At 41.1% G+C, this 12,513-nt stretch overlaps 1 protein-coding gene across 11 annotated transcripts in view; it reads left to right on the top strand.

The window, feature by feature from the left end:
• The window catches only part of LOC113923401 (S100P binding protein), a 47,272-nt gene extending 37,081 nt beyond the window's left edge, over positions 1-10,191 (top strand). For 8 of the 11 annotated variants that reach the window (XM_027596118.2, XM_027596062.2, XM_027596127.2 and 5 more), the window contains 2 exons: positions 5,463-5,550; positions 7,572-10,191. In XM_027596118.2, coding sequence (XP_027451919.2) covers positions 5,463-5,550; positions 7,572-7,716 — 233 coding nt within the window. In that variant the 3' untranslated portion in view covers positions 7,717-10,191. Of the gene's footprint in view, positions 1-1,030; positions 1,082-5,462; positions 5,551-7,571 lie in introns of all 11 variants that reach the window. The other 3 variants (XR_003520324.2, XR_003520322.2, XR_003520325.2) reach the window with 2 other exon arrangements.
• The last annotated feature ends 2,322 nt before the right edge of the window (positions 10,192-12,513 follow it).

Below are 12,513 nucleotides of genomic sequence, written 5' to 3' on the forward strand. Positions count from 1 at the left end.
CCTCTCGAGAATTTCATGGTACACTTGAGAGAATGCAAGTGGAAAGGACAAATAACATCTTAGTGTTGTTGTGAAAATAATTTTGACCTTGTAAAGCCTCAGAAGGGTGTGGAGGGACTCCCAGGGACTCTTGAACACACCTTGAGAAGTGTGATTCTGTTGTTTACAATATGGATCTTTAACCTACCAGTCTACCTTCAAATAATACACCACTTAACATATAATATAAGGCCCTAATAACAGTACACTTCAAAATCTCCATTCTGTTTTTTTTTAAGTTTATTTATTTAATCTCTACACTCAGTGTGGGACTCGAACTCATGACCCCAAGATCAAGAGTCGAGTGCTCTTCTGACTGAGCCAGCCAGGTGCCCCTCCATTCTGTTTTTTATGCTATTATTTTTATACATTTTACATATACGTATATGTTTAACCCTTTAACACATTAAACAATTATCTTTTAAAGACTTTTTTTAAATGAGGAAAAGTCTTATATTTACTCACATATTTACCATTTTTCAGTGCCCTTGATTCTTCTCCATCTGTTATTTTCCTTTTTCCTGATGAATTTTTAATTTCTTATAGTGCAAGTCTGCTGGCAATGAAGTCTCTCTGCTTTTGTTTTATTTACAAAGTGTTTGTTTTGCCTTCATTTTAAACTTTTTATTTTGAAAAGTTATAGACTCAGAGACTCCTAAGTTTGCAGGTTCGCCTCAGTTATTTCCCTTCTCTCAGGAATCACGATTCTGAGCAGTCTGAAAACAGTTGTTTCATATATTTTGCCCAGTTTCTAGTTGCTTAGTAGAATGGGAGGTAAGCCCATTCATCATGCTTAGAAGTCTCTGCTTGTTAAAGGAGATCACAAGCAACAATGGTTATGTACATTCTGCTTCTGCATTTGGCATTACTGTTGAGGACATTTATGTGTCACTCAATAGCCCCCATCTAATACATCACTTCAAAAATGAGTTATATAATATATATATAATAATGTCTATTTCTTTCTTTTGTCTTTTGCCCTGTCTGCAAGGAAAATCAGTCAAGATTTGCACTAGATCATCGCAGTTTTGTTGACCTAGAGGTGACACATTTGCATTCTTATTTTCCACTTAATCTTTTTTCCTTTTTATTCCTATTTTATTAATGTATTTATAAAAGCAGTAGCCTGCACCCCTATAGCACGTTTTTTTCTTTCTTTCCCTCTTCATCCCCTCCCCTGTATTAGGTATTTTTTTGATTGCAAGGAATAGAGACTTTGTGATTGCCTTTAAGTAACTGAGTTTAAGGATTTACAGAAGATTAGACAACACAGCCGGTTCTTGTAGCAAAAAGAATCAGCCATAGATCCAGGCCTCATGCACCCTCAGAAATGGGTGCCTTTGTTCCCTGTTCAGGTTTCCCTGCCGAGTTAGTGATTCTCATACTTCTAATCCTTCTCTGACCAGTGCTTCTGCTGCTCTCTGTTAGCTGTCGCATGTGTGTCTGTTCTCTTCTGGAGCCCTGCCTGCGTGCTCTTCTCTCTCATTCTCATTACTAAAGCTCACAGTCACGTTCCGAAGGAGAGTATCTGATTGATTCACTTAATGTTGGTGCCAGGCCAGCTCTTAGGTCATTAGCCAGCTGAGAGATTCTCTGTTCGTGGGTCATGTGCCACACTTAATTAAACAGGGGCATGTACAAAGTATGGTGACATATAAAACTTGTCCGAAGGGCCATTGGCTAGCAGGCATTCAGCATCTTCCATTCCTCCTCCTTTTTAACAATTGATTGACCTAACTTATTAAGGACAGTTATTAGACTGGATTGTCCCCAAAACTAGTCAGCTACGTATTTATAGATTAAGGTTTAGATGAATTGCTTATCTCATTCCTGCAATGTTAAGGTTTTTTTTCTCTTTCATTCTTAGGCACAAAACAAAGGACAGTCTTCGCCACCTTTTAGCCACAACTTAAAGTATACCCATGGTACTGATTGTTGGTCCAAGAAAGCCCATCTGTTAGAGACTGTGAAGAGAAAATTCAAACATTTCCATTCTTGTTCACATCTCTAAATTTGGCAGAAGAGATAGGAGCTGTGAGCTGAAATAAGGTTTTTGGATTATTAGCTCCACCTGGGTTTGAATCCTGGCTTTCCCATTTACTAGATGCTAGATGAGTATCTTCTAAGCTTCAGTTTAATCTTGAATAAAATGGGGATCATGGTATTTGCCTCATGTGGTGGTTAGGATTAGATGATAGGGTGAATGCAAAGCAGTTAGCAAAGTGCCTGGCGCATAATTAATGCTTAATAAATGTAGCTCCCATTATCTCTAGATCATTAAGTCTTATCATAAAAGGTTACTGTAGTCCATCAGTAAGTTCTTAGTGCTAAGGAAAACTAACATTTCTTGGTGCATGAGCTGAGACCTGATTATTGAGCCCTGTTTACTCAGCACTGTGCGAGGTACCAATTGGGTATACAAGAGACATATTGTGCTATGATTCTTGCTTTCTAATCCCCACTAAGAAATGTCAGTCCCAGAAAAATTTTTAAGGAAATTCAACTTGATGGTATTATATTGTTAGAATTCAGTCTCTGTTACTAACTGTGTGACCTTGGGCAGATTGTTTCTCTGTGCCTCTGTTTCTTCATCTGTGAAATGGGGAAAATACCTCATAGGATTACTATAACAATGAACAAATGAGTTAATATATGTAAAGCTCAAAGGACAATGTCTGATAACACGGTAAGTGCTATATGTAAGTTGCTTCTGCTAGATTATGACTCCTAGCAGTTGAATACTTGAAGCCTCCTTGGGCTTAATCGACCAGTTTTTTTTTCTCCTTTGAGTTTAAAGTGAATAGGTTTCTTTGTAGTGTATCTCCAGCCTCCATCATCAGGATCTAGCTGGTGAGAGATGAGTGAGCTGAAGGACATGGTCTACAGATAATCTTGTTCCATTCTGAGATCGGATACCACAGTATCTGTGTCATGCCAGCCCTCCTTTAGTGATGCTTTGGCAGGAGAAACATATCTTGAAAGTCCTACAAAGCTGGTTTTTCCCCCTCACTAAAATGTTTTTTTGCAGGCCTAGAACGATTGGGGTGCTAGTGATGTGAATGTAGGATATGGGAAAGGCAATCTGATTTGAGACCTTTGATTTTAACTTAAGACATCCAGCAGGCAAGGGATTTTCTAATCTAAAGCTACTTCCCTTCTTAAAGGAGAAATTCTTTTCTGATTTATATTTCCTTCTCAAGAAGTGAGATTAATATGTTTTCTTCCCATATTAGTGAGATTGAACATCTTTTCATTATGTTTATTGATCATTTGTCTTACTTTTGTGAATTGCCTATTCATGTCCTTTGACCTCTTTTGTTTATGAGGAGATTACTCCTGTAGAGTGAGGACATTAAAACTTTGCCAGATATGTTTCAAATGTATTTTTCATTTTGTCAATTGTCTTCTTTTACCCTTGGTTGTACTTTTTTATTTTAACTGCACAGAAGCTTGTAATGAATCTATAAATTTTTCCTGAAGAGTATCATCTCGTTATGGTTAGAGAATTTCTGCTGAGTGTTATAAAACATGTCATAGTTTATGTGTAGACTGATCCACTTCATAAACATTTTTCCTTACAGAGAGGTGATTGATTGTCACATGATTCAAAGAGTCTTTGCAAACTAACATAGACCTATGGCTCTAACACCATAATCACAATAGCAGGCACATACTGCACAACAGCTTTGTGTCAGGCACTATGCTAAGTCTTTTATGTACTGTGTTCCTAATGTTCAGCTTCATGCTAGATAGTATTATTGTCTGTATTTCATAGATGAATCAAGTGGGCCTAGAAGAAGTGAAATGATTTGCCCAGGTCACAGAGCTAGTTAGTGGCTGGATTAGAATTTTAATTTAAGTCTGCCTAACTTCAAAGTATATACTTTCTCTACAAAGCTCAACTTCTTGAGGCTTCCAATAAATTAGATTGGTCCTAAAAGTTAAGTAAATATCTTTTACCAGAACTTGAAAAGATGGTCTGTACCCTAGTTCAACTGCTTTTGGTTTCTGAGAGCATAGTGGAGAAAATAATGGGAAGTGTGTGAGCTAGCTGAAAGAAAAGTCTCTGCGGTCTAGGGCAGTGGTTTTCAATCAAAGTGTGGTTCCCAGGCCAGCAGCATCAACATCACTTGGGCATTTATTAGATTTGCAAATTCTCAGGTACCACCGGAGACCTACAGAATCAGAAACTCTGGGGCTGGGACCCAGTAATCTGTTTTATAATACTTCCACTGATTATGATGCATGTTGAAATTTGAGAATCACTGGTCTAGGGAAATTATTTTGTTTTCTCTAATCATAATTTCTGTTTTTGCAAGCTTCAACCTAAGTCTCAGCCCTTAAGTGCAAAATTAGCATTATCAGATGGTGGCAAAAGTATGGAGTCAGACAGGAGCCAGTTTTGAGATTGAGCATTTAAGGCGAGTCCACCTCCCTGAGCCAGTTTCCCCTTTCCAAAACGATGTTAATAACAACTATCTCCATATGAGATTTTTTTTTTTTTTTTTTTAAGAATTAGGTAAGATAGGGCGCCTGGGTGGCTCAGTTGGTTGAGCGACTGCCTTCAGCTCGGGTCATGATCCTGGAGTCCCGGGATCGAGTCCCATATCGGGCTCCCTGCTCAGCGGGGAGTCTGCTTCTCCCTCTGACCCTCTTCCCTCTTGTGCTCTCTGTCTCTCATTGTCTCTCACAAAAATAAATAAAATCTTTAAAAAAAAAAAAAAAGAATTAGGTAAGATAGTATATAAAGTGCATAGCACCTTGCCAGGCTCCCAGGTGTTTGAGAAATTGCCTCCAACAATTTTTCTTGTTAGCAAAAAGCCCCCATCTGCCTTCTATTCTCAACTTCTCTTGTTTCTTGAATGTATTTTGCTGTCTTGGAACTCTGGGCCTTTATATTAGCTATTTCTCTTGGATACCCGCACCCCCACCCCTCTTTACCTCACTAACTTCTAGACATCCTTTTGATTCCTGCTTCTGGTTTACTTACCCTGGAGAGGGCTTTCTCAAACCCCCACCTTCCAGTCTCTGTGCTTACACAGCAGCCTGTGTTTCTCCTGTCACTTCACTTACCACAAGTTTTGGAATCGCCTGTCTCCTATATAAACTTAATTGAGCACAGGTACAGCGTCTTGTCTACCACCATATTCTAGAGATCACTAAAGTTCCTCACTCATTGTAGGAGCTAATAAGTGTTGAATGAATGAATGGTGGCTGTCATTATTGCTTCATCATCATCATCATCATCATCTGCGAGCAAGCTCCCCTCTCTGGCTTACAGTTTTTGTGCTGACTGCTTGTGATAATCATAGTATTAGGACCAGTGCCTGTTTTCTCTTTCCCTGAAAGCACATGCTTTGACATAGGCTGACATGGGCGAGTTCACTGAGCTGCTTCCTAACCACGATCCCTCTGTGTCACAGGTGCCTCAGGGGAACTGTATGCCCTGACGGGTCAAGTTTATCATATGCAGAACCCAAAATGGCAGCATCCTTCGGACCTCACCATGAGGTGAGTGGGTGATGAGGAGGAGGAGGAGGAGGAAAATTTGGCTGTAGGAGGAATGTTGCGGGGAGTTGGGGTATAATTGTTGTTTAATTCCAGAGGTGGGAAAAGAAACAGTAGAGTATAAGGGAATAAGAACTGAGCTGAAATTCAGGAAACAGGGCGTCCAGTACTAGCTTTGCAGTTTATAACTTAGCTATATGATTTTGATCAAGTCATGCCACTTCTCTGGTCCTCACATCGCTAAAACTAATATGTTGGACTAATTGATGTCAAAGGGCCTTTCTATTCTGGATCTTCTGGATTCTTGATGTAGTGTGGTTTTACAGATTTATTCAGTTACTTTGATCCAGTTACTGAGAAACCTTGGAGTCATCTTTGGTTCTTTTCTCACCCCATATTCAGCCCATTAGCAAATCCCATAAGCTCTACATACAAAATATATCCATAACCTGACCATTTCTCATCATTTTCACTTGGACTGTTGCAAGTCTCCTAAATGGTCTCCCTGCAGTTCTCAACTCAGCAGCCAAAGAGATTCAGATTCTCTTCTTTGCTCAGAATTTTCCAGTGGCTTCCCATCTCCACAATCCCCTATAAGGACCATGGCTTGGGCTGACATGGTTAGCTCACCGACCTCATCTATTACTCTTCCCCTTGCTCATTCTGCACTAGTCACACTGGCTCGCTATTTTTCGAATATGTCACACATGCTCCCACCTCAGGGCCTTTATACTCAGTGTTTCCCCTATAGTTGCCAAATCATAGCAGATCTCAGACAGGGCAGTATGATGGTTATTAGATGAATTCTGGAGATAGGTGTGAATTCAAATCCAGGCTCTTCTACTTAACCCCACTTTATGACCTTGGACAAGTTATTTAACTTGAGACTCAGTTTCCTTACCTCTACAAGATATTAATGAGAGTGCTTTTCTGATAGGATTGTTATTCACATTAAATGAGGTGACATATTTAAAGAATTCAGCAAGTACTTGCATATAGGGCTAGATAAATATCATAAAATGTTACAGTTATTTTCAACTCTGGCTACTGACAGTCACCTGCGGAGATAGCTAAAAATACAGATGTCCAGGTCCTGCCTCAAGGGATTCTAAGTCATTAAGTCAGGGTTTGGGGGCAAGAATCTTTACCTTTAAAAAGCTTCCCAGGTGGTTATTAGGAACAGCTGGAGTTGAGAATGAGATCAAATTATCTCAGAGGGTCTTATTCAGAACCCCAGCCTAAAGGACTGGGGGTAATTAAAGGAGAAGCTCAAGAAACTTTACTTTGAGTCCGTGCTATTAATTATTCAGTCTCTAAACTTGCAGTGTGATACTCACATGGTGACTTACCTTCTCTGGGAATTTTATTCTAATTTTAACTGCTGTGTCCTGAGCAACCTTGAGCTGTGTCAGACAGTGAGGTCCTGTTGGAGGTACAGGTCTGATGCAACCAATGAGATATAGATCCTGTTTTAAATGTTTCTTGAGGGAGAAAATATTTTTTCCTACTGAAACATTATTATACGTTATATATTAGGGTTTTCTTAACATTCGTGTATATGGCACATATCACCATAATTCCTCTTTGGCAACTGGCTTTGGAGTTGGAAGGAAATAGCGCTTACATTGTGACTTTCACATAAATAAAATAGTATAAATAATTTCTAAAATTGTGAGGATTGAAATGTAAAATTAATATCTGATATCCAAAAGTAAAGATACTTTTTTTTTAAGGATTTTTAAAAAAATTTATTTGAGAGAGCATGACAGAGAGCACAAGCAGGGGGAAGGGTAAAGGGAGAAGCAGACTCCCTGCTCAGCAGGGAGCTCGATACAGGGCTCGATCCCAGGACCCTGGGATCATGACCTGAACTGAAGGCAGACGCTTAACTGACTGAGCCACCCAGGTGCCCAAAAGTAAAGATATTCTTAAAGTAGTTGCCTAGGCCATTTTTTTGTGTACAAATAGCCATTCCAGCTGAAACCCTCATCTTTCCTGTTTTTATTTTCCTTCTCTCGTGATAGAAACTACGCTGCTCGGTTCCGACAGAAACGTCTGCAGAGATACAGTCTGACTCAGTGGGTCGACAGGAACAGGCGAAGCCACCATCGGTTCCAGCGTCTCCCAGACTTCCCATCAAGTCCATTTGTCTCATCCCATCAGCAGTGAAGGTCCCTATCCAGGGTCCTGTTCAGAGCAGAATCTCATCTTCTGCTCTTTTGTGCTTTGTAGATTTTGAATTTTATTTTTCACAAGATTTTTATTTAAAGAACTTGTCACCTTTTGGAACTTTCCATTGCTGACTTGAAATTTTTTTGTATAAGGTCCTTCTTGTTTGTCTGTGTGCATGTAAGTTTAAGCACTGTTACGTTTTAATTTTTTTTATTTAAATCGAAGGTGGCCACTTCTTGAAAGCCTGCATTAAGCCAGAATACCTAGGCTCAAGCAAAACACCCACCTCCTCACAGAGGTGAAGTCTACTTCTGGTGCCCAAAAGAGAATCATCTTTTAATCTCCTGTAAGGAAGAGATTACCAGGCTGTAAGCCAGTGTTAATTATTGCTGATGACTTATAAGTGGATATAAGTCACTTTTAACAACCCCTTGTACATTTTTATTTGAATCTCTTGAGTACTTGTCAGTATTTTAAAGTTGGTAATCCAGGACATTTGAAGTACGATGGAGCAGGACAAAAATCCTGTGGAAAGGACACATTAAAAGTGTAAATCTCTCCTTTTTGTACTTACTAGCTGCCTTTATTTATTTATTTTTTTGCCCCCCCCCTTCATTAAATATGTTTTGCACAATAGGTTTACAAATCTTACACATCTTAACTCTGACGGAAGACTGCTGACTGACGCTTGTCGATTTGTGGTCTTGTGACCAATTATCTTCTCTGCCTTTTCTCAAGGATTTTCCTTCTTTTTTCCCCAGTGACCATTATGCTCCTTAGGTTCTATTGGTGTGTTCCTGTATCCTGTTAGACCTAGATATGCCTCCTAAGAACAGCGTCCCTGCTCTCTGTACTAAAGAGCTTCCCACCCAGAGTCTTACCTCCGGGACAGGCCAGAAAGCCAGTGCTACTGAGGTGTGAGTTGGTCTTCAGTTTCATCTGCTTAACTCCAACTTCAAGTACGAGTTGATGTGTTAGTCAGTGAGCTCCATCCTATCAGAGACTTTGGAGAGGCACTTTTTTGTCTCCATTATTAGTTAACAAGAGGTGCCTTTAGCTTCCAGATGTTACCATCTCATTTGGTTAAACCTCTGATACACAGTTGGACAAAACTGCTAATGTGGGTCTAATGTAGTTGTGATTAAGCCTGTGTACAAAAGCATTACCTGATCTAAAGGTTTGGTATTCTAAATTAAGTTGACAGACTTTGTGCAGCCATCCTGAAGGATGTCTGAGGAGTTCGCTATTCTTTACAGACGGCTCTAGACAGTTGTTGGGAGGTTTTGCCATCCCGCATTCGTGCTATTCACCCTCCATGAAGGCTGGACATAGTTGCCATAGCACGGCCTGTGATACTGGGCTAACTGCCTTCGTCTGGTTTTGTGTTTTCATCAGCCCCACCTTTGTACGTGAGAAACCCATCTTAAACACCCTACCCTGCTTTAGAAACTGAAGGAAAGGTTTGGTCATTCAGGCCACCAATCAACTTAGATGGATGTCCTGAGGTGTTTACTGTTTTCATCTAGGTGAGAATTCTCTTCCTTGGACATTTGGTTTAGATTCTGGGACCAAATGCCAAGAAGTTCTGTTCAAAGGCAAGAGTCAAAATCTGTTATTTCACTTGGCATAATGGACATTTACTACATTAGTCACTTCTCCAGGTTTCCCTGAATTAGCATGATGGAGTAAGATAAGCAGACATCTACCTTTGGAACCATAGCATAATAAAAATTAATTGTAGCTGGAATAATTAGCACTGTGGCTGTCTAGTTGCCATGAACCCAAGGAGTGAAGGGACAGCATTTTGCTTAGGCTCATCTTCCCACATTCCTGGTAAAGGAGGGTTTAAGTCTGAATGTGTAATGGCAGCATGGCCTTTGCCAAATGAGTGACGGGTTAACTAGAAAATGTGACAATCACATTTCCTCTTTGCTCAAATAATTCTGTTTTTCCAAAGCGTTAGCAGCTTAATTAAATCTGTTGGACTGGGGGAGGAGAGAACTGTTCTCTAGCGGTTAACATGGTATTCTTTAAGAAGGAAAAAAACAAAGCCAAAGAAAACTCATTACCAGGCATGTTTGCCTTAAAGATGGTAGTAGGTAAAATCTGGAGTTTTAATATGTTTTTAAAGCTTCATATCTCATACTTGGTGTTCGGTTCTCAGTCTAGTATTTCGTGAGTTCTTGCTGTGTTTTATTTGAGTAAGGGTTATGTGCATTTAACTGCCTACCTAGCTTTCTTCGTTTGTGACTACGTTCTCACCACAGGGGTCTTGACAAAGAGTAAAAACGTGCTCTTTACATAGTTTACTTATAAGAGCCTGCAATAACCTATAGCTTTGCATCTCGTGCAGGCCTGATGGACTTGAGATGTCGGGATCAATTACGAAACCGAAGTTTGGTGCCTCCTCTTTATCATGTTTTTTGCCTTGTAGCAGTTGTGTTTAATGTCATTAAAGAGAAATAAAAGTTCTTGTCATGGCATATGTACTGTGGCCGTCTGTTGCAGGCTTTGAAGGAGGGTTCCTTCCTCTTTTGCGTAGGCAGGTTAGTGGGGTCTGGGCGGGGGTGGCAGTTAGTAGAGTGTGGTACTGGGGAGCCAAGGGTCCACGCTCCGTATTCTTTTGAGGGTAAATTACAGTGTTGAGAAAGGCCTTCCAGCAGGTAAGAAATGTTGAAATTGATTGGGATTTGCAGCTACATGTAGTGCATGTCAGGAGCCTGACATAGGGAAAGCCTGAAATACCACTGTGCTGCTGTTTTTGCAGAGGAGGAGCCTGCTCAGCCCGATCAGACAAGCACTGCCTTCCGTTCCTTCCCATGGCTGTGCAGGGACCTCTCTCTGCCTCTCCTGAGCTGGTGCTGATTAAAGAAGAAGCTGAGTTATCCCAGGGCATTCTCCCTTTGAAAGGGATATGGGAAACCAGAACTGATCGTACAAAACTGATGGTAGTTCTTAACCCAGCTTCTCCAAAAACTGACTGCTCCTGGAACCTGGAATCAAGGTGGAATAAGTGTGGGTAGATGTGGGGGACACGGCGTTCCTTAGAACCCTTTTGTGAACCTGAGCTTCTTAAACTTACCCAGGAGACAGGATAACGGCAATAAAAGCTTGTCACCTGTATTAGCCAAAGCTTTTAAAATCTCAAGTCATGCTGAGAAAATAAGTAGCGACATGTTTGTGGACAGGCTCTTGGGCTTGCTCTTACGTAAGTTTTGTCTAATGGATATTCTATAGTCCAGGCAAAAGCTTCAATATAGATTTGCTAAATACTCAGCTATTTGATGCTGTCTCACTCTGAGGTACTCTTGACCTATACATATCCATTTTGTTTCTGTCAGGTGTAGATCCTTGGTCCAGTAGTTGCTTATTTCCTTTTTAGCAACGCATTACTACAGACATTAAAGGTCTCAGAGACGAGGCTGCATTCTCCTGAAGTGGTGGTGTTCCTTACCTTTAGTTTTATGTTATGGAAAAGTGAGGAGGAGGAGAAATGGACCTTCTCTCAAAACAATAGGGTCATTCTCTAGCCTGTTTGGAGCTTTTACAGGAAGAAAAAAACCCCAACCACCTAAAACTAGAAAGAGTTCCCTGCTTTTCTTTGTGTTGTCCTGCTTTTCTAAGAGAAAACAATTATTCCTAAGCTGGTTCTAGGGTATGCTTGCTTTGTATGTCAGAGCACCTGTCAGGAAAAAAATTTCCACTTGTCACAGGAAGTATCAGCTGGTCAGTGGTGGAATTCCTTAATGAACAAGCTCCTGCCTTGTCAATCCTCCCCACCTGTCCTCCTCCAGTGACAACTGGAACATGCCACAGACAGAAAATCTGACCTTCCCCAACACCCGTTGAGAAGGGGGTGGAATGTAATCTTTTGGACAACCTGTAAAACACTCCATGTGGTAGTCCTCAATCATTATTATCACTAAGGAACTATTTGTATATGAGGATCTCCTTTGACTTAGCTTCAAGTGACGAGGGCTTGAGAATATTGTATAATATTTTGGGAATATTTGGCGGGGCTGGAGCCAGGGGGTGTTAACCATTTATGGAAGCAATTCGTTCTTGGAGGCCACTTAAAAGCAAAACCCAAAAACTCAAATAGGTTTAAAGAGGGTGAGAAATAACATAGCAATCTAAAACGTCACATGACTGGAGTGGTACGATACTACATATTTTTATAAAGAGCTGAATTAGAGATCTAAAAAGTGGATTCTGGAGGACGCTACCCTGAAGAGCCTGGGTTGTTAAGGATCAGAAAGAGGGAAGGACTCCTGCCCCACAGAAACACCGTCCTTCTTCCTCTTCCAGACCCTGGGGCTTCCCTCTTGTTCCTGGGAGGAAGCCCCCTGGCTCCTACTCCAGGTGTCAGGTGGGCTCTGGGACCCTGTTCGTACCCCTTTGTTCTTGACAAATAAGGAAACCACCCCCCAGAGAAGTAGCTGGTCTGAGGGGTCACTCGGTGACAAGAAAGCCTCACCTCTCCCCTGGCATTCTCCCACAGGCCCCGCGTGGCCTGCAGGTCAGGCCTCTCAGTCTCCAAGAACTTGCCTACACCCGTCCCAAGCTGTGAGGAATCTGCGGGTCTATGTGGTGAAGAGGGGACCCCGTCTCAAGTCATAGCTGTAGGGTTCTGGGCATGATGGCTGGTCCAAGAATAGCTCAGTTGTAGAACTTGCGGGTTTAGGGAGGTAACTACAGGGAATGGGGTTTACCTAAACTGGAGTGTTCATTCCTCTCCCGTCCCCCTCATACCCTCAGCGGAAGTACTACAGGCACTGCTAAATCCCTGGCCCC

The sequence above is a fragment of the Zalophus californianus genome, chromosome 4, assembly GCF_009762305.2.
Source record: "Zalophus californianus isolate mZalCal1 chromosome 4, mZalCal1.pri.v2, whole genome shotgun sequence".
Taxonomy (NCBI): domain Eukaryota; kingdom Metazoa; phylum Chordata; class Mammalia; order Carnivora; family Otariidae; genus Zalophus; species Zalophus californianus.